At 37.9% G+C, this 21,538-nt stretch overlaps 1 protein-coding gene across 6 annotated transcripts in view; it reads right to left on the bottom strand.

Moving 5' to 3' along the window:
* The window catches only part of LOC114662950 (myocardin-related transcription factor A-like), a 147,584-nt gene that overhangs the window by 1,703 nt on the left and 124,343 nt on the right, over nt 1–21,538 (bottom strand). For all 6 annotated transcript variants that reach the window (XM_028816694.2, XM_028816695.2, XM_051934420.1 and 3 more), the window contains 8 exons: nt 20,172–20,364; nt 19,424–19,849; nt 11,625–12,164; nt 9,603–9,836; nt 9,388–9,504; nt 9,067–9,237; nt 4,618–4,761; nt 1,088–1,148 (listed from right to left, as the gene is read on the bottom strand). In XM_028816694.2, coding sequence (XP_028672527.1) covers nt 1,088–1,148; nt 4,618–4,761; nt 9,067–9,237; nt 9,388–9,504; nt 9,603–9,836; nt 11,625–12,164; nt 19,424–19,849; nt 20,172–20,364 — 1,886 coding nt within the window. The remainder of the gene's footprint in view (nt 1–1,087; nt 1,149–4,617; nt 4,762–9,066; nt 9,238–9,387; nt 9,505–9,602; nt 9,837–11,624; nt 12,165–19,423; nt 19,850–20,171; nt 20,365–21,538) is intronic.

Raw genomic sequence — 21,538 nt, 5'->3', positions numbered from 1 at the left:
TTCTAAATCAACTACTCAGTATAACTATGTTTTTCAATTTTACAATAACTGAATTTTCCAACCTATAACCAGGATCTCTTCACTCACGTGGTGCTCCCCACACAAGCTGTAAGCCCTTGAGATGTGAACAGAAATGCGGAACGGACCCACTTTACAATGTTGAGCCTAATCAGGGTTCTAGTCGTCATAGCAGGCTCGTTCTATGTAAGCCCTGCAACAGATGCATAAAACTTTGCCACTAAGTAACTTTGGTATTCCAATAAATGTTTTATCTTGTGTGCAGATATAATATATAATTCAAACTCCAAACCTTTAAGGAATTAATGTTTCAATAGTTAACTGCAAGTAGAGTAACATATTTTTTTTTTAATCCAAGGCAGCTTACTTACTTATATAATTATTCTATAAAATCATTAGTCCCCTTAAAGAAAGAATTGCATTCACACAGACATGCTGAGAGAAAATACGTCATCACTCACAGGTGCCATTTTTGAAGAATCCCTATGTAATCCAAGGATGGAAAAAATAAAATTATGTAAACTTTAATAATCTAATCATAGGTTGACCAAGATCTCGCTGGTGTCTGTGTAATTAACTCTGCACTTTAAATTGGTACACCTAATGATTAGAGGCCTCTCCTGATTTATCCCTCTACCTGACACTGCTCCATTTCTTACTAAGTAATAAAGAGACCCTCAAGGAGTTTACAGGAATTGCCCGATAAAAAATTTGCTGTCTTCCCACATGCATGTGTGTGTGTATATATATGGGATGAACGATTGCTCCCTGCGGTGGGCTGGCGCCCTGCCCGGGGTTTGTTTCCTGCCTTGCACCCTGTGTTAGCTGGGATTGGCTCCAGCAGACCCCCGTGACCCTGTAGTTAGGATATAGCGGGTTGGATGATTGATGGATGGAAGATTGCTCCTCTGCCTTTGTAAATGAGCACAATGAAGACTTAAAAACACATGCAAGAAGTGACATAGCATAACCTTTTTTGTTATTTCACAGTTCACAGAAGGACTTTTAACTTTGTAAATGTTGTCACTGTTTATAACTAGTGCCAATTTGAAACCAAATAAGACCTTACCTCCACTTTCAATCAGCACATCAAAAAGGTCATCCATATGCTGACTGGAAGGCGCATTTTCCTAGAAAAATGAAGAAGAAGAAGAAAAAAAAAAACAGAAATAGGGCTGAGTACATGTGTAGAATTATGGCGGAACTTAAAAATATAGCCTAACCTGCCAGACATATAATATTGTGGTCTATCAATAATATATTTACGGTATGTGTGGCTATTAATAAATATTTTTAATTGATTTTTTAATAAGCTATTGCAGCAAAAATCAGTAAGAAATAAAAATAGTGCAAGAAACTTAAATACATGATTATCACTACAGTACAGCTATCAGGATTATAAAATGTATAGAAAAGAATATTCTGATATTTAAATTATTGCAGATCATGAAATAGTACCCCATACATAACAGCAGTGAAGTATGACAGAAACCAATTATGATCTAAAATGCAGTTCTCTGTACAATAGTATAACAGAGCATCTGCATTAATTTGTAGACACAAGCATCGGCTTAAACATAAGGGGTCAGCTGCAGTGTGCTATGAGCTCGGGATGATCCCGTGTTTATCTGGTCTTGGTTTGTACTTATGGTAACAAGACTAACTTTGGGGTGACTCGGTGTGACCCAGAGCTGCCGACCAAGCAGTGGATCAGGATTAAGACTAGCTGCACTGACAAGGTGCTTCTGGGAGTCGAGGACAGGGAACAAAATTGCGTCTTAACTTAGACCACTTTGCAAGCAGGTTTAACGAGCTTAGTATGGTGGGTAATGTTGCAAAATAATTTTTTACACATCAGACAGTGTGTTACTGACGTGTAAAAGCACTTAATATGCCATTAAAAAAATACAGGAAACATATTTTACATTTATATTAGAACTGAAGTATACAGTGATACTGAATTATATTTAATTCATTGCCACAGATAAAGACAAGCAATACAAGAAAATATTTATATTGCGCAATATAAAAAAAATAGAAAAATATCGATCAAAATACATTTAACCATTGATCTTCAGTAAAAAGTCACAGAGTCTATGTCCCTAATTAAGAAGTCTCTCAGTTGCCAATTTGAAATGTATGGATTGAAAGATGCTGCTAGCTTCTTTAATGCAATATTCCTTCTGAGTGTAGTCCAGATCTAACATTAGACCTCTGATCGTATGTGTTATACAGGTCTTGTGCTCTACTGTGAAGTTTGTGCTGCGATGATACATTCTTTACAAATACTCTCCCATTTCTGACTGGGTATTTTATATGATTTTATAATTATTAGGAAAAGCTGTGCACATCATGAATGGCAAGTATCAACACTTTTTCATTGTCAATGAAATTGGAAAATGAGTTACGGCAACACAAGATTAAGACCCCCACAGGCTCCAGGATGTCTCACACATATATTTATACCCTATGAACATTGCACATAAAAATAAAACAAGCCAAGGGAATCTTCCTTTGAGATTTAAGTGAGCAGTCACTGGTACATTATTGATAATAATTCAGCTTAATGTAGGAGTAACTGCCTACATGCGTTGCATCAACGAGGGTAAGGTACCGCTGAAAGAGAAAAATGCTGCCATTTTCCCAGTGCTTTGTCCACTTAAAACACGAGGATTGTGTAGCTGCAATTTGTTAACCAAGACAGAGCAAGGTGTTAATTGCCGGCACACTGCTGTCAATGGGCAATCTTACAGTCAACCGAGCAAACAGTGGAGAAACATGAATCAAAAACATGGCTAGCTGCAGATTAGTTAAAGCTGGTACTGACCTTGTGCAACAGCACTTAACGCCTGAGGATTGTCTCCTCTTAGTACTGTACTACTCAGTCTGGTTTTCATCCGCTGCTAGTATGGTGCTCTCTCATGTACACTGCAACCGACCCAATATGTTTAATCACATAACATTTTTACTTTATCCTTAGTTTCATCAATGGTAATTTATGTGGTGATTTATGTATATAAATTACTTCCTTAGAAGACTGGCGTCCTTCAACATCTGCAATAAGATGCTGCAGATGTTCTATCAGATGGTTGTGGTGTGCGCCCTCTTCTACGCGGTGGTGTGCTGGGGAGGCAGCATAAAGAAGAGGGACGCCTCACGTCTGGACAAACTGGTGAGGAAGGCAGGCTCTATTGTAGGCATGGAGCTGGACAGTTTCACATCCGTGGCAGAGCGACGGGCGCTGAGCAGGCTCCTGTCAATCATGGAGAATCCACTGCATCCACTAAACAGTATCATCTCCAGACAGAGGAGCAGCTTCAGCGACAGACTGCTGTCACTTTCCTGCTCCACTGACAGACTGAGGAGATCGTTCCACCCCCCAAACTATGCAACTCTTCAATTCCACCATTTGGGGGGTAAACGTTAACATTATACAAAGTTATTGTCTGTCTGTATACCTGCATTGTTATCACTCTTTAATTTAATATTTTCTTTATCAGTATGCTGATGCTGGAGTATGTGAATTTCCCCTTGGGATTAATAAAGTATCTGTCTATCTATGTCACCTTGTTCTTATTGCCACCTCCATATTTCTTTATTCAAAGACTGATTCCTGAAGTTCCTTAAAAAATGAACAATGTTTCTGGACAAACACTTTATCCATCTATTTATTACTAACACACTAAATTCATCTTAGGGTTGTGTCTATGTGTGTTTTTTGTTAACTAGCCCCATATATAAAAATATGCATGCTTTGTGAATTGAAGACTCAGCTATTTAGTAATTTGTAAAAATCTGTATGAAAAATTGTAGGGGATTGTTGGTAAAGTAACAAAAAATAATACCAAGTGTTGTTTATGTATTGTTTTGTCTTATTTTTTTCAATAATTAATTTTTGGTATTTTTACATCTGAATTGAACGAAAACACTGCTGCTGTGTAACAAGTCAAAAACAAAGTTTAACACTACTGAACTAAAAATATGAAAAAGTATTGATATTAGAAGAACTAAAACAGTAAAGACTATATAAGGCTAAAAAGGATGTAGTTTAGAAAAGCAAAAAATGTTTCAAAAATGCCTAAAAACAAGATACAAATTAGCTCAATGACTTCAATGTAAATGAGCAACTGGCAGGGTAACTGATTTAAAGAGCTGATTTCTCAGCATATAATCATCTTTAAAGAATTGTAAAGCTTGATGTCCTATCTTTAAAGCCATAAAATGAGTTAATAATCAACCAATCAAAATCATGAGTGTCCTGAGAAACAGCTAAAGCATACTCCCTCCGAAGTGGCCCTCAGCCTTCCTGTAGGGTCTTAGATTAGATAAGGAGCGTTCCCACAGTGAATATATGATAACAACAGAAATTGTACAGTGCCAATTATACATAATATTTGTTATAATTTACAGTACATTAAAGGCTAAATTAATAGTCATGAGACAGTTAATTTGCCAATGTGTTTTCCGGCTTAAAAAATATCCTGTGCACCCAGTACATAATTACATTCTACATCTATCTCAGACAGTCAGTAACTGAGCAAACTAGAAAGTGCTGTTAATCCAATACAATCATTTATCTCAAAATCTGGGTTTACTCACCCTAGCACGTTGCTCAGTGTTGTGTTTCACTGTTTCCGTGTAATGAGGTGGCTCTTTGGCTAGACCTTCTGGTGGGGATGAAGTCCGGGGTACTGCAGGCTGTATTTGGTTGCTCTGCGCTTTGGCAGGGGACTCTGGCTGAGGCTGAGAAAGAGTGAAACTCAAATCTATTAGTCTTATGTTGTTTATACTTAAAAGTATACTTCTAAAAGTATGATTGGTTCTCATTATATATATATATACATTTATACTTTACACAGACTATGAATACATATACATAAATACATACTGTATATACACACACACACATACAGTGCAACCGGAAAGTATTCAAAGCGCATCACTTTTTCCACATTTTGTTATGTGACAGCCTTATTCCAAAATGGATTAAATTTTTTTCCTTAGAATTCTACACACAACACCCCATAATGATGACGTGAAAAAAGTTTGAGGTTTTTGCAAATTTATTAAAAATAAAAAAAAACTGAGAAATCCCATGTACCTAAGTATTCACAGCCTTTGCTCAATACTTTGTCGATGCACCTTTGGCAGCAATTACAGCCTCAAGTCTTTTTGAATATGATGCCACAAGCTTGGCACACCTATCCTAGGCCAGTTTCGCCCATTCCTCTTTGCAGCATACCTCAAGCTCCATCAGGATGAATGGGAAGCGTCGGTGCACAGCCATTTTAAGATCTCTCCAGAGATGTTCAATCGGATTCAAGTCTGGGCTCTGGCTGGGCCACTCAAGGACATTCACAGAGTTGTCCTGAAGCCACTCCTTTGATAGCTTGGCTATGTGCTTAGGGTCGTTGTCCTGCTGAAAGATGAACCGTCATCCCAGTCTGAGGTCAAGAGCGCTCTGGAGCAGGTTTTCATCCAGGATGTCTCTGTACATTGCTGCAGTCATCTTTCCCTTTATCCTGACTAGTCTCCCAGTCCCTGCCGCTGAAAAACATCCCCACAACATGATGCTGCCACCACCATGCTTCACTGTTGGGATGGTATTGGCCTGGTGATGAGCGGTGCCTGGCATTCACACCAAAGAGTTCAATCTTTGTCTCATCAGACCAGCGAATTTTCTTTCTCATGGTCTGAGAGTCATTCAGGTGTCTTTTGGCAAACTCAAGGCGGGCTGCCATGTGCCTTTTACTAAGGAGTGGCTTCCGTCTGGCCACTCTACCATACAGGCCTGATTGGTGGATTGCTGCAGAGATGGATGTCCTTCTGGAAGGTACTCCTCTCTCCACAGAGAACCTCCGGAGCTCTGAAAGAGTGACCATCGGGTTCTTGGTCACGTCCCTGACTAAGGCCCTTCTCCCCCGATCGCTCAGTTTAGATGGCTGGCCAGCTCTTGGAAGAATCCTGGTGGTTTCGAACTTCTTCCACTTACAGATGATGGAGGCCACTGTGCTCATTGGGACCTTCAAAGAAGCAGAAATTTTTCTGTAACCTTCCCCAGATTTGTACCTTGAGACAATCCAGTCTCGGAGGTCTACAGACAATTCCTTTGACTTCATGCTTGGTTTGTGCTCTGACATGAACTGTCAACAGTGGGACCTTACATAGACAGGTGTGTGCCTTTCCAAATCATGTCCAGTCAACTGAATTTATCACAGGTGGACTCCAATTAAGCTGCAGAAACATCTCAAGGATGATCAGGGGAAACAGGATGCACCTGAGCTCAATTTTGAGCTTCATGGCAAAGGCTGTGAATACTTATGTACATGTGCTTTCTCAATTTTTTTATTTTTAATAAATTTGCAAAAATCTCAAGTAAACTTTTTTCACGTTGTCATTATGGGGTGTTGTGTGTAGAATTCTGAGGAAAAAAATGAATTGAATCCATTTTGGAATAAGGCTGTAACATAACAAAATGTGGAAAAAGTGATGCGCTGTGAAAACTTTCTGGATGCACTGTATATACTTGTTGTTGGTTGAAAATGCATCATAGACATACATCATGCACTATGATCTGCACAGGAAAATAATGTGGAAGGAAATAACCAGGCAAATGAAAAGCAAAGATCAAAGGACTGCTTAGCTCTTCACACTGGTTACTGTGTCTCAACATATAGTAGGTGATTGTCAAAAATGCTTCAATAAGAGAGTTTTGGAGGGTGCCCACTATAGAATGTTTATAAACAACAAGAATAAAAGATGTTTAATCCATCTGCAAACTGTCCATACTAAGGTTCTTAATAGTAAGCTATTCCATAACAATGAGTTCAAAAATCTTTTAAAGTTCAAGTAGTCTACAGGAGCAAAAGACAAATACAATATGCTAGCATCATAAATTTAAACTCAAAACCTTAACAGAGCGTCACCAAATAATTAGACATTAAAATAAATTTTATGCAACAAATTCCAAGTATTTCAAATTGAAATATAAAATGTGCAAAGAAAAAAGTTGAAAAATCCAATGTCAGTCAGCCATTTTCTAACCCACTTAGTGATGAAAACAGGGTCGTTTGGGGGTGGCAGAGTCTATCGCAGCTACATTAGTTTGATTGGACTAAAAATGTCTTGCTGATGATCTGACTTAAATATTGAATTTCTTTACCTTTGTTGTAATCACTTTTACAAAATTTTTCGTAAGTCCAAGTTTTATATGAAGAGGAGGAAAATATTTCTTTGTGGGGTCGACAAGTGCTTAATGTGCTACACGTTTCTGCCCTAGAATGTGTACGGAACGGTCAGTTCTTTTTTTAATGTAATGAGACTCTTTAGCAAGGCTGTCCCAATCGGTGCATTTGGTGTATCCAATGTGCATTCCTAGAAGCAGTGTCACTACTTTAAGATCTCCACAGATGTTCCTACTGTAGTATAAGGGACATTCCAAAAGCATCCGCACTTTTTTTAACTCTATTTATGAAGAATTTCAAAAACAAATTACATCAGGTTTCTACACAGTCACCTTTCTTTGCGATGCAATTTTCCCAGCGTCATACCAACTTTTTAATGCCATCAGCAAAAAATGTTTTTGGTTGAGCGCATAGCCACTGATTCAATGCTGCTTTCATATCATCATCATATCAAAATCTGGTCGTGGCTGTAGCTAGATGTCTGGAGTGCTCAGCATCTGTCACACTACTACGCCCATTTTCAAACATTTCAATCCACTCATAGACGACTCTATGAGAGAGAACTTTATCCCCAAACTGATCATGAAGAGACGAATTTGTGTTCCTCGCACACCTTCTGCCCACAAAAAGCATATGACAGAAGGCTGTTCCTCTTCAGTGTAATTTATAGGTTTCACAGCCATCTTCACCACAGGGTGACAACTCTTATAATAAACTGCAAGGGCAGCCGGCTTGCCAGATAGAACTAGTCACATGACACTTTCAGATACGACCAATCTGTACTCCTCCCGCCTTCACCGTTTCCAATGGAAATATAAAAGTGCAGAAACTTTTTAAATGTCCCTCGTAGTTGTACTTGATATGTATACTTATAATATGAGAGGAAATCACAAAAAAAGTCAACTGCAATACAAAGGTACATGACAGGAAAATTTAAAGGTGATTGGCAGGCTAAAGTCCATAAGATACACCCAAAAATCTTCAGGAAGGAAAACCTTCCTTTTTTATGTATTATTCATTGTGAAAAAATAGTGAATGAGTAATTACTTAGAATGATTTATTGTAATATTTAGTTCACTCAAGGCTTGTATCTTGTAGTGTAAGGCTATTGGAAACATTCATTTTAAATTACCGCAAAGAAGCACTGATTACAGTCTTCTGAAGATATACATTAAAATAAAAGTGAATTAGCCATTATGAACAAGACATGATATTAAATGGATAACAAGAGGATTTAATAAAAAAAAGGCAAACAAACACATTCACAAAAAAATGTGAAACATTAGTAATGTATAACAAGGCACATATAGGTTAACAAGCAAATTAATTGCCTATGGCAAATGAGAAAATGTTAAATGATGATAATAAAATGACATAATAATTAAAATATCAAAATATCTAAATGTGCTTGTGGTGTCCTTATCTGTCAGCCACATGTAACCAAGGGTAAGATAACATCAGAAATGATGGAGGAAAATTGGCTTATAATTGGAAAATTAGTAATAATACATTAGAAAGAAAAAGAGTGACACACTTTAGGGAATGTACTGTAACACATCAATAAATAAATCATATTTCTCTGCTTGGCTCATATGATCTGTATGAGTTAAAACTGTTCTTGCCGATAAATGCTCAGGTTTTGTTTTCATAAATGCCGCTGGTGTGCCCTGCATTTCACAGTCTAGATGTTATTAAATTTTTAGCAAATTATTTTACATATAATTAAATTAATTTTACATACACAATATATATGAAGGGAAAAACAGCTACTATTGCAGCCTCAAAGCTGTTGGAATCTGGGTTCACTTTATGTACTAGTCACTCAAAATGTAGAATGCTTTTATATTAACTTGTGTTCACCTACCTCCTGGGTGCTGACTGCAAGGCTAGATACCGTTTCTCCTGGTCCCTGACTTCTAGCAGGTGTCTGATTCTTGCTATTTAAAAAGAATGGCTGCAAATTGGGTGGAGCTGAAAATGAGAATACAGTTGTAGGTGCAGTGGCAGAAACTAAGTGGAGGCCAGGTTTCTGTCCCTGTAAAAAGAAATAATATGAAGTTAATACTTGTGTCATTTTGAAAAATGAAACAAATGTTAGAACAGCTTCTGTAAAATTTAAACAGGTTTAAAAGTTCATTTTAGGCAGCATCTTTTCTCTGGATCCCTCCTAGTACAAAGAGTCTACCTTTCTGATTGGCTGATTGATAAGACCCGGCTGTAGCTGCTGCTTTGACTGGGAATCCACTTTTGAAAGAGGAGAAGATGACTGGCTTTGAAGCTTTGTAGGGGACGACTGTAATCTCTGAAATGTAATTGAATCAAAAAAAGAATATCAGGCACATTTGAATTTTGTGGCAAAATGCAAAGTTATCCATTGCACACGTATTTCTACTACTGTACCTGAAGAGTGATGTGGCCAGATTTCCCAGTATTGTTTGTCTGCGGAGTCAAGCTTTGCTTGCCCTCTATTGTGTGGTTTGTAACAGCAAGCAAAAAATGGTTTCCATTGGCATCTGTCAACAGTGCAGGGGGTAAGGTGCCTTTGAGGATCTCCAGAGGGAAGGAGGGAGCAGTGTTGGTTGGGGATGACTGGGTAGACAGCTGGTTGACCATGACATGGTGTACTGGTGGCACCTGAATAATACAGTAAAGAAAGCAAAACAAAAAATATACCTTTATGGGATACATTTCATAATTCAAATTTCACTTGTTTACAACATGTTTTAAAAAAAAATTACTTCCATATGTCTTTTATAGTGCACACCTATTGCCCGGGCATTATTGGCCACAGTACTCACACAGAAAAAAGTACAAACAGCTAAAAGGATGTGAATGTGTCACAAAGAATAAGTGAGATGCTAGCCGTTAGTTCTAAAAGTGACACGATGTTTTATTTTGTTGTTTCATCCACAAACCACACAGGCAATCATGTATCTCTATGAGTATTAAATTAATCAACTTAGACAGATTTATACTTTTACAAAATGTTAATTGCTGTTTCAAACATTGCTCTCTCACTAAAGGATATGACTGGTAGTTTTGAAGTATGGATAAGCACTTATTTCTTAATTTACAACAAGTCACTAAAACATAAATATATGAGAACATTCTCTGCTTCACAGTACTTGAAGTGGAACCAAATTACTGGTGGTACTCATAAGATGGGAATAGAGTGACATTCATATAAAGAGTTCCCCACTGCTGGAATACATCAACACACGATCAATGAGTATTCGGCCCCCGGGGTGGGGCTTTAGTGGGTTTAGGTTGGGATGTGGTGTGATTCCCCTTTGAAGATTAGCGCTGAGGTTCCAGTGCCCCCCAGTATGCTAAAACCAGACTGTTACGTGACTGCTTAAAGTCAATCAAAGAGCTTGTGTGGTTGAACTTTTCAAAAGAGGTTACGGGTGTTCACTGTAATTTTAAAAAAGCTGCAGTTTCAGTAAAACAAGGGGAAAAAATGAGGCAGCAAAAAAGATCGAAGAGGGGGAGTGCTCTCCAGTGAACATTTAATTGGAGATGCAGGGAAGGTGGCCGGGGGACCCCCATGAAGATTCTTTAAAAAGAGCCAGCATTAACCAGTATGTTAAGGTAAGGTGAAAGTGGAAGAGGTGCCAGTCAGTACTGTGTACCAGTGAGTACTGGTTCACTTCAAGCACTACTGCGTCACAGTAGACATGCTATGATTCTTAGTGAAATTGTGCCCTACTGACTACAACTGTACACCAGTTGAGGGAACAACTTTTTCTTTTTAAATTACTAAACAGACCCTCACTATAAAAGAAATTATCTGAAGCAAAAATGGCAGTATGCAACAATTGTGAAAGTAGCCAGAAATAGCAAACTATGGTTGTTTTTTTTACCTCTAATTAGATAGTAAGTAAACAGAGAATGTTCTTGCTCTTAAAGTGACACAACACATTATAAATTTAAATTATGCTCAATAAAACATTAAAAAGTTTTCCCAATGTAAAAGCAGTTAGATCTGTTCTAAGTTGTTTCACTCAGTTGCAGAAGAGAATGAGAACATCCAGAAAGAGGTGATCTTATTGCACTCCGATTTCAGTTAGTGCATTTATACCTCAATACCTGATATTCACATGATTACAGTAGGGCTACTTGCATCTTAAGTCCAGATTCACACTAAAAGTTTCATATTTCACTGAGTGTCTTTCAGTAAAAAGGCTAATATTTCACTTGTATTCCAAAAAACAGTTTTGTATTTGTTTTTAGTGCAGAAACACCCACCTAAAGCCGTGACACATGAAAAAAAAAACAATGGTGTTAATGTAAGTAATGACACTTTTTGGTCTACTTTTCAGCTTTTGTATGCAACTATCAAAATTTGCTCTACACATTACTTTCTTCCTGTAATATTAACTTGAAGCAGACCTGTAGCTGAAGATATAGTTTAATATTTACCTGAGTTGCAGGTGGAGGCTGAGGTACTGTTAAAGGAGGATCCTCTACCATTTTAGTCTCAGGTTCCTCTTTAATAGTGACTTGAACTATTCCGGTGGGCAAGTGTGAGGTAGACAAGACAGAACTGCCTTGGGGTTCCTTCTTGGATCCATCACAAACAGAAGGGCGTCTCCGTTCGTCTGGTTCTAGCTTGATATGGACATCCACAGTATCACTGGCCTTGTGCAGTGGTTGTGATGGACTATTGTTGATGCGTTGTTTGCCCTGCTCAAGCTGTAAACGCAAGACTTCCACTAGTTGCTGCTTTTGTTTCAGCATCCGTGTTAGCTCCTCAATTTGTTTGTCTTTTTCTTGAAGCATCTGGTCTTTGTCCACAGACTGCTCAACTATGATAGCCGGATCTTTTGGACTTCCTCCTCCATGTGAGGATTGGTATGAAAACCTGCAAGGGGTGCTGTTGTTCCCAGGGAGCTCATCCTTTATGATGAGATGCTGAACGGGAGAGTTCTGCAGCTTAAGGTGTGTAAAGGTTGTACTTACCTATGAGAAAGAATAAACAATTATGTTTATTTATTAGTTAAAATGTTAATATACAGACAAAGTTATGTTTTAAATTGTGACTGTGTCTCCAAGAACCACTGAACAAGCACTGACCTCAAGGTCTGTGTGTTTTACCGAATTGTGCAGAATACTTTTGTACCTTTTCCAATGGTGCTCTTTTTCAAAACTTATATTCTGAAAACTGGGAGTTGGAACTGGGAACAATAATCCTGCTGTATATTTGAAGACTGGAATAACTAAAAGTACAACTATTTCTAAAAATTGTCACATAAATATACTTTAAAGGGTAATTTTTTAAGAAAACGACATTTTGCAATTCCTTTGCTTTAAATGTTATCATAAAATGGCTAATAATTCAAACACATATGCCCTTCGGACTATATACTCTGAAATGTTTCCAAAAATCTTGAATTACTTTCTTAGTTGCTTCTTAAAGCACTCTGAACAGTTGTCAATAACAAATATGGTAAGCAAAAAAAGGATTGATTCATACAGTGCCTATAAGAAATATTCACATTTTATTATAATACAACACTGAAACAAAGTGGATTTAATTTGGAATTTTGACACTGATGAACAGAAAAAAAAACACTTTTATTGTTAAAGTGAAAGTATTTCTCTGCAAATTGGTCTAAATAAATTACAAATATAAAGCACAAAAAATGGATTTCGTAAGTATGCACTCCCTTTAAGTCACCATTTAGTTGTTTCTCTGCAGCTTTGACAGCCTTAAGTCAGTGTACATGGTGTTACTATCGGCTTTGCACATATGCATATTGCACTTTTACCTTATTTCACTTTGTAAAACTGCTTAAACTACATCAGGTTGCATGTGGATCGGGAGTGAATTGTCATTTTTCATGTCCAGACACAATTTCTCATTTGGACTGAGACCTGAACTTTGACTCGGTCACTCATGGACATTAAATTTGTTGTTTTTAAAGCCATTCCAGTTCAGCTTTCGCTTTTAGGCTTGGGGTTGTTGCCTTGCTGGAAAACAGGCCTTCTTCCAAGGCAAAGAATTCTTGTAGAGGTATCTTCTGTCATGCTTCATGGTGGGGATGGTTGTTCGGTTAACACAGAGTTTAATCTGACAGCCAAGAAGCTCAAACTTGGTCTCATCAGACCATAGAATCTTTTTCCAGCTGAATTCAGAGTTCTCCATGTGCTATCTGATAAATACTAGCTGAAATGTTATGTTTTTAAACAATGGCTTTCTCTTTGCCATCCTCTCATAAAAGTGTGACTGGTGAACCACTTGGGCAACAGTTATTGTAATGGAGTCTCTTTAATCTCTGTAGGTTGTATCTCCTTCAAAGTTCTCAAGGAACCCTTGGTGGCCTCCCTTACTAGTCATCTTCTTACACAATCGCTTATTTTTTGTAGAAAACCATATCAGGCTGATTTACAGCTCTACCATACTCTTTGCATTTTTTAATGATTGATTTAACTAGAATTTTTAAAGGATATTCAGTGACTTGGATATCTTCTTGTCTCAGTCTCGTGACTTGTGTTTTTCAATCACCTTTTCATGAAGTTGCTTGGATTGTTCTTGTGTGTTCATTTTGTAGGGTAGGCCAAGATACTGACTCACCAAAAAATTGCACCTTCCAGATACAGAAGTGCATTTATAGTACAATCAACTGAAACCCCTTGACTACAGATTGGTAATCTCCACTGAACTAATTCTGTGACTTCTGGTGTGTCATATTAAAATGGGGTGAATACTAATCCGATTAATTATTTATTTAATTTGGATCACTTTGCAGAGATCTGTTTTCACTTAGACATTGACAAATGTCAGAAACGCCAAATTAAATCAATTTTGATTCAATGTCGTATAACGCTAAAATGTGAAAACCTCTCAGGTGGTGAATACTTTTTATAGGCATGGTACTGGCAAAAAATGCAGTGACAGCTCAAACAAAAACACTGACTAGAGTGACACCAGTAGACTTTATAACTATGTCAGAAAATGTCATTGTCACATGCATTATCACTAAATATGCTCTCTAATTTTAGAAACAGCAATCATTAACAGAAGAAGATGACACATATTACAGAAGATCAGATTCCTCAAAATGATATCTATAGTAAATGCAAGGGACAAAAATCTCAAACAAAAGATGAATAATACATTGCTGCCATCTGGGGGAGGAAAGAAGTTAATAGAGTTTGCTGTAAACACCACTGTCTACAGGGATTATGCGGTAGTATTTACACATTTTTCTGTTGTTATTGGAGACTGTAATTTATAAATATGACATTTATGGAAAATGTCACCACTAAGAAATTCACTGCAAGATAACAGGATAAAAAAAAAAATAAAAATAAACAAAATACTCCTTCATAAGGCTGTAATGGCATATAAACATGTGGGCAATATGTTATTACTAAGAAATTCACTGGAAAAGAATAGCATTAAAAAAGAAAATAAAAACTGTTTCCTTGTAATACTGTTATACCCTATCATTATGGCATTTGGGAAAAATGTCATGACTAAAAAATTCATTAGAAGCTAATGGCATAAATAATAAAACACATCTGTTTCACAGTTTACCAAACAAATATCATAGTGGACAAAATGTTTTGTTTTAGTTTAATTTTAAAATCTAAATCCTCCTCTATGTCAGTATCATCTCTGCAAAATCTCCAGAATTCTACCCTAAATCCACAGTGGGATTCACATAAACAAAGCATTGCAAATGAAGGTGTTCACTATTTGTTATCTTAAGTCCAATAAAAATGTAATTTGGGTTGTATGTTCAGGTATATGTTGAACACTCGACTTGAAAATATTTGTAATGAAAGCTGAAGTGGTATATTTCTTTACTGCATTTATGTGTATAAACTATTTTAACTTTTTACCAGTATGCAACAATATTACTCCTTTGTACTGCACTCTGATTGATTTCAAGAAGAGACATAGGTCAATTTGCACACATCAGCCACGTTTAGGGTAACAAATAAAAAGTACCGTTAGAAAGGGGGTAACAAACTCAATTTTACTGAGGGCCAAAAATCAGACAGACCAAATTTATTAACGTTGGTCATAAATGGACAGAAATCAAATTTAACATGAGTGGAAATGGAAATGCATTTTCTACCCATAATCACTACTGGTCAAAAATTTTAGAACACCTCAATTTTCCCAGTTTTTCTTCCAATGTAATCAGTTGAAATTCAATGAATAACCTGTAATGGTAAAAACTGTCAGCGAGTCCAGTGGTGTCCTACACAATCCAAAAGCAACTGGAAACTGGAAGAAACTCAGATAGGATGGGTTCTGGTAGACCCAAAGTCACAATTCAATAAAAAGACACTTTTCAGAGGGTCACCAGCTTGAATGATGGGCCCCTTACGACACAATAGCTTTAAGCATGGCTTAACAGTGGTTGAAAAAACATGTCTCAGTGTCTACTGTGAAGAAGAGACTGTAGACTACTACAGACTGGACAAACTCCACTTGCCTTTGGATTGTGTAAGACACCGTACTCACTGACACTTTGATTTTGTTGGAAATTTCTCTAAATGAAAGGCCTACACTTCTGAGGGCAATAATGTTCTGTCTGTTTTCATTTCATTCTTGCCATTGTCAGTGGGATATTGTCCAATTAGTGCTGTAGAGGGTGTAGTAACAGAGTCTTTTCTAAGTCTGCTTTAAGGTAGAAAAAGGGGTTTTAAGTAATCAACAGAAGTTGGGACACCTGTGCAAATAGTTTGCTTCAACTTAGGCTTAATTTACTTTAATTGCTGCAGAACATCTGTAGGTTGTAACCTATTAGTTGTTCCCTAAAACGGAGGCGTTCTAAAACATTTGACTGGTAGTGTGCAACAATCAAATCAGCAGAAAAGATAAAAGAGTTGTGTATAGAGGTGGCAGCAATCACCTAAGCCATGGAAATGTGGCCTGCCCCGACACCTCTGCAGCTTTATAAAGTGAGCGGAGTAACAGAAGCATCCCCGTCATGAGACTGTCACATCTTTGGCATTGTGTGAAAGAGCTAAATGTCTTTATGGCAATGTTACATGTTACCTTGTTTTCTCTTTTTCTTGTTATGTCATTATGAGGAGTCTTAATTCTAACTATAGGTGACTGGTGTAAATGTAATCTGGCATGTTAATAATAATAATACATTTTATTTATTTGTTGGCGCCTTTCTAAACACTCAAGGACACCGAACAATAGACAAAACACAGATCATAAACAATAAGTAAAATGCAAAAGTTAAAATCAGACAGAGCAATTGTAATCAAAGAGAAAAAGCAGTCTTAAACAAATGAGTTTTAAGTTTAGATTTGAAAAGTGAAAATGATTCAATATTTCTAAGCTCAGGTGGTAGTGACTTCCAAAGCTGGGAAGCAGAGCAACTGAATGCTCTACTCCCCATAGTGGTAAGACGGTCAAGTGGATGGTGGAAGAGGATATAAGGGTACGGGAGGGAATGGCAACATGGAGGAGGTCAGACAGATATGGAGGGGCGAGGTTGTGGATAGCCTTAAAAGTTAGTAGGAGAATTTTGAATTGAATTCGGAACTGAACTGGAAGCCAATGAAGCTGCTGCAAAATGGGAGTGATATGGTGACCAGAGGGGGTTCTAGTAATGATGCGGGCAGCTGAATTCTGGACCAGTTGAAGCTTATAAAGAGATTTGCGAGAAAGACCAAAGAAAAGGGAATTGCAATAATCGAGACGAGAAGTGACAAGTCTATGAACAAGGATAGCAGTGGTGTGGGAAGTGAGGGAGTGGCAAATACGATTAATGTTACGCAAGTGGAAATATGCAGACCGGGAGATGTTATTGATGTGGGACTGAAAGGATAAAGTACTGTCAAGGATGACACCCAGACTCTTAACCTGTGGGGAAGGGGAGACAGATGAATTATCAATAAAAAATGATCAGTTTTGGATAATGCTGATTTTGTACCAATGAGGAGAACCTCAGTTTTGTCACTATTTAATTTAAGAAAATTTGAAGAAAACCAGGATTTGATTTCTGCTATGCAATCAGTAAGAGAGGAGGGTGGAAAGGAAGCAGTAGGTTTGCTAGTGAGATAGAGCTGGGGGTCGTCAGCACAACAGTGGAAGCTAATGTTATATTTACAAAAGATATTACCAAGGGGAAAGAGGTAAATAATGAAAAGGAGGGGTCCCATGACAGAGCCCACCTGAAGTAACAGCAGTGTGTTGGGATGTGAAAGTTTTAAGCTGAACAAACTGAGTGCAGCCTGAGAGGTAGGATCTGAACCAATCTAGTGGAGTGTGGGTAATGCCAATCAAAGATAATCTATTGAGAAGAGTAGTGTGACAAATAATGTCAAAGGCTGCACTTACTGTAGATCAAGGAGGATGAGAATAGTAATTAAACCAGAATCAGCTGCCATAAGGAGGTCATTAGTAATTCTTATGAGTGCCGTTTCTGTACTGTGGAGGGGACGAAAACCAGACTGGAACTGTTCATACAGATTATTTTGAGATAAATGAGAATGAAGTTGAATAGCCATTATCTTTTTCAAGAATTTTGGAAATGAAGGGTAGATTAGAAATAGGACGAAAATTACTGAAATTAGTCGGATCGGCACCAGGTTTTTTCAGTATTGGGGTTATTGTAGCAGTTTTAAAAGATGAAGGAACAGTACCAGTAGTGAAAGAAGAGTGGATTATAGCAGAGATAAGGGGGACCAGAGACGGGAGGCAAGCTTTGACCAGAACTGTAGGGAGGGGGTCCAGGTGACAGGTGGATGGCTTAGATTTACAGACAAGATCTGAGATTTCTGAGAAAGTAGGAAGCTGATAAGAGGAAAATGAGTGAATTGGTGGGTGAAATTCAAATAAAGTACTGGAGGAATCCATACAGAGAGACTGGTGAATCTTCTGGATTTTTTCATTAAAAAAGGATATAAGGGAATTGCAAAATCAGCTGAGTAAAGGTGAGAAGACCAATCATCACCATGGGCTGCAAATAACATGTTTTGAATATTTGTTAAGTGGGCTGCTTTGAAAAGGTCAAGGCCCATAGGCCTTAAGTTTGACACCACTGGGCTGCAACAAAGAACTACAGTAATCCCTCGCTATATCGCGCTTCGCCTTTCGCGGCTTCACTCCATCGCGGATTTTATATGTAAGCATATTTAAATATATATCGCGGATTTTTCGCTGCTTCGCGGGTTTCTGTGGACAATGGGTCTTTTAATTTCTGGTTCATGCTTCCTCAGTTGGTTTGCCCAGTTGATTTCATACAAGGGACGCTATTGGCAGATGGCTGAGAAGCTACCCAGCTTACTTTTCTCTTTCTTTTGCGCTGACTTTCTCTGATCCTGACGTAGGGGGATTGAGCAGGGGGGCTGTTCGCACACCTAGACGATACGGACACTCGTCTAAAAATGCTGAAAGATTATCTTCACGTTGTGATCTTTTGTGCAGCTGCTTCCTGAAACGACATGCTGCACGGAGCTTCGCATACTTAAAAGCTCGAAGGGCACATATTGATTTTTGATTGAAAAACAAACTCTGTCTCACTTTGTCTGCTCCTGACGGAGGGGGTGTGAGCTGCCGCCTTCAACAGCTTTGTGCCGCGGTGCTTCACTTACTTAAAAGAAAAACAGCCCTATTGATCTGTTTGCTTTTCTCTATCTCTCTGACATTATCTGCTCCTGACAAGCACTCCTTTGAAGAGGAAGATATGTTTGCATTCTTTTAATTGTGAGACGGAACTGTCATCTCTGTCTTGTCATGGAGCACAGTTTAAACTTTTGAAAAAGAGACAAATGTTTGTTTGCAGTGTTTGAATAAGGTTCATGTCTCTCTACAACCTCCTGTGTTTCTGCGCAAATCTGTGACCCAAGCATGACAATATAAAAATAACCATATAAACATATGGTTTCTACTTCGCGGATTTTATTTCGCGGGTGGCTCTGGAACGCAACCCCCGCGATGGAGGAGGGATTATTGTATATAAAGATACGCGTTTTGTTTACTACAATTTACACAATATATAATTTTAAGCTTATGTAAACTACTTTAGTATCAAAATGCTATTTTGGACATGGTTTTTTTTTGCCATGCTATTAAGGACATGGTTTTGAAATTTTGATGTCAGAAAAATACATATGCAGTTTGCCAATCATATTTAAACTTTTTTTGTTTTAAAGCAAAGAGTCAATGCTGTGGCTGATTTACCAACTTGTCAATAGCTTCCTTGGTTTCTAGTTGTAGGAGAGCAAATTTGTGAACATACCAATTCACTGAAACTATCTCCATTACAGCTGGCCTCATCGGCACTGAACCCAGTTGTTGACCTCTCTGAATGAGCTGGGGAGGCAGGAGGTGTTGAGCTTGTGCTGCCAAACTTCATGATCGAGGAATTGCCCCCAGCACTGCTGCCAGATGTCAGAAAGGGGAAAGTTGCCATGACAACACTGGTTTCAGCTGGCTTATGCAGCACAGTGGTAGGGGTGCTGCTGCAGCTTCCAGAGCCTCCTGGAGTTGAAACAGTAGAATTTGTAACTGCACTAGAACAGCAGCTGGTGCTAATTTGATAAGAAGTTTTGGGAATGCATCCCACATTATTCTCCTGGTACACACGTAATCGTTCAATGAGATCATTCTTGGTGCCCGAAACAGGTAAACCACGCAGTTTCAGCTCTTGCTTGAGCTCTGCAACCTGAAAAAAAAAAAAGAGAAATTTTGATGGGTGAGAATTGAGGAAGCATTGTGTGGAAGTGAATAACTTTTAAGAATTTGCAGGTAAACCACTGAGGATAAATATGCAGTTAAATTACAGTAATTGCACTTGAGAAATTATGTCAGGAAGCAGATAGATTGTTACAACAAGTATAGTAGTAATATGCCCCTCAAACCCCCTACTACTCTAAAGACAAAATAATAACAGACAAAAAAAGCCCTAAAAAGCAGCAAAAAATCAAATTAGTTGTATAAATAGGACTCATTAAACTGCAAGTCCAACTACCGAAACTTGCATTTACCTTTAGATCATCAAGGTTTGGTGGCAAAGATGCAAGTTTGGTTGTAAATACACCAGTGGCTGTGTTGGAGGCTGTGGTGCTATTCTGCCGAGTCAACCCACCGACGGTAGATGCTGATGATGTGGCGTTGTTGGATGGACTGCGGCTTGGTGGGGCTGCTGATCCTCCAGGCAGCTGCTGGTCACTAGGAGGCCTTCAATACAAGACAAGTATAAGAAAAATCATGTCTGGCAATGAGATAACTACCTATATAATGGATCAGCTCTGGCCTAGTTTGCCTACTGTGCCACTCAAGGCAATTAAAACTAAAAGCAAAAGAATGAACAGGGTGAACAGCTGGTACCAACTGCATAAAAGGTAACAAGTGTCCATTGCAAAAAATTAAAAAAGCCAATGTCCAGTGATCTTAATCATGACACTTACATGTACTATTTGGTAAAGGCAATATAAATTGCAAGAATGTAACATTTTAGTCCTCAACTAAATATGTTAATATTCTTTCACAACCTGCATGTAACAAAATATTACAAACGGACTGATTTTCTTTATCCTCTCATATTTTTTTTAGACTCTTCTAAAAGTATCACAAACATACCAAGCACTAGCATATTTTAAGCAATTATCATTTTTGCAAACCACTACCCTTGTAATCCTGTTGTTCCGAGTTACATTCTTGTTAGCTTTGTACTTTATACTTTGTAGCAACGTCTCTGTGAATAAACTGTTTGAAATAAAGTTTGGCTGACTGATTCACCATCAAGGAAGACAACTATAAAACCAAGATCAATGCCATAAAAGTGTGTTTTTAATAGGAAGATTTTGGAGAACCAAATTTATAAGAATTCTGATTTTCAGTTTTTTCTCAGAATGTATAAAAAAAAAAACTCAGGTCAATCAAAATTATACTGATATGAGCAGCTATAGATGTGGGCAAGAGTATACGTTGAAGGTGGCTGTTTTAAAGAGTTTTTTTGTCTTATGTGTGGTATTGCTCCAGTATCCTGTACTGGATAAAGTTAAGCTGGTTAATAACCACATTGACAGAGTATCTTATAAGATGCTGTGGAATAGAAAGAGCATAGGACATTGGGCCATCATCAAGATGCAACTGCAAATTAAGTGAAGTTTTGAAGAAAAAAAACCAATCATTTTCAAAGTCATTAAAATAGATGGGGAAGTTTGTTTCTTGGTGCAAAGGGAATTGTCTGCATCAACAACACCAAAACCAAGGAGCTGGATATTGAATTTCACCACACCAAACAGCCTCTGTGTTCAATCACTATTCAAGGAGTGGACATAATGGGGGTCAATATTAATGACAGGTTGGACTAGTCTCAGAACTCAGAGAAATATATAAGAAAGGGTAG

The sequence above is a fragment of the Erpetoichthys calabaricus genome, chromosome 12 (genome assembly GCF_900747795.2).
Source record: "Erpetoichthys calabaricus chromosome 12, fErpCal1.3, whole genome shotgun sequence".
Taxonomy (NCBI): domain Eukaryota; kingdom Metazoa; phylum Chordata; class Cladistia; order Polypteriformes; family Polypteridae; genus Erpetoichthys; species Erpetoichthys calabaricus.
Note: the sequence above shows the minus strand (reverse complement) of the source record. Positions and strands in the feature narration are given on the sequence as shown.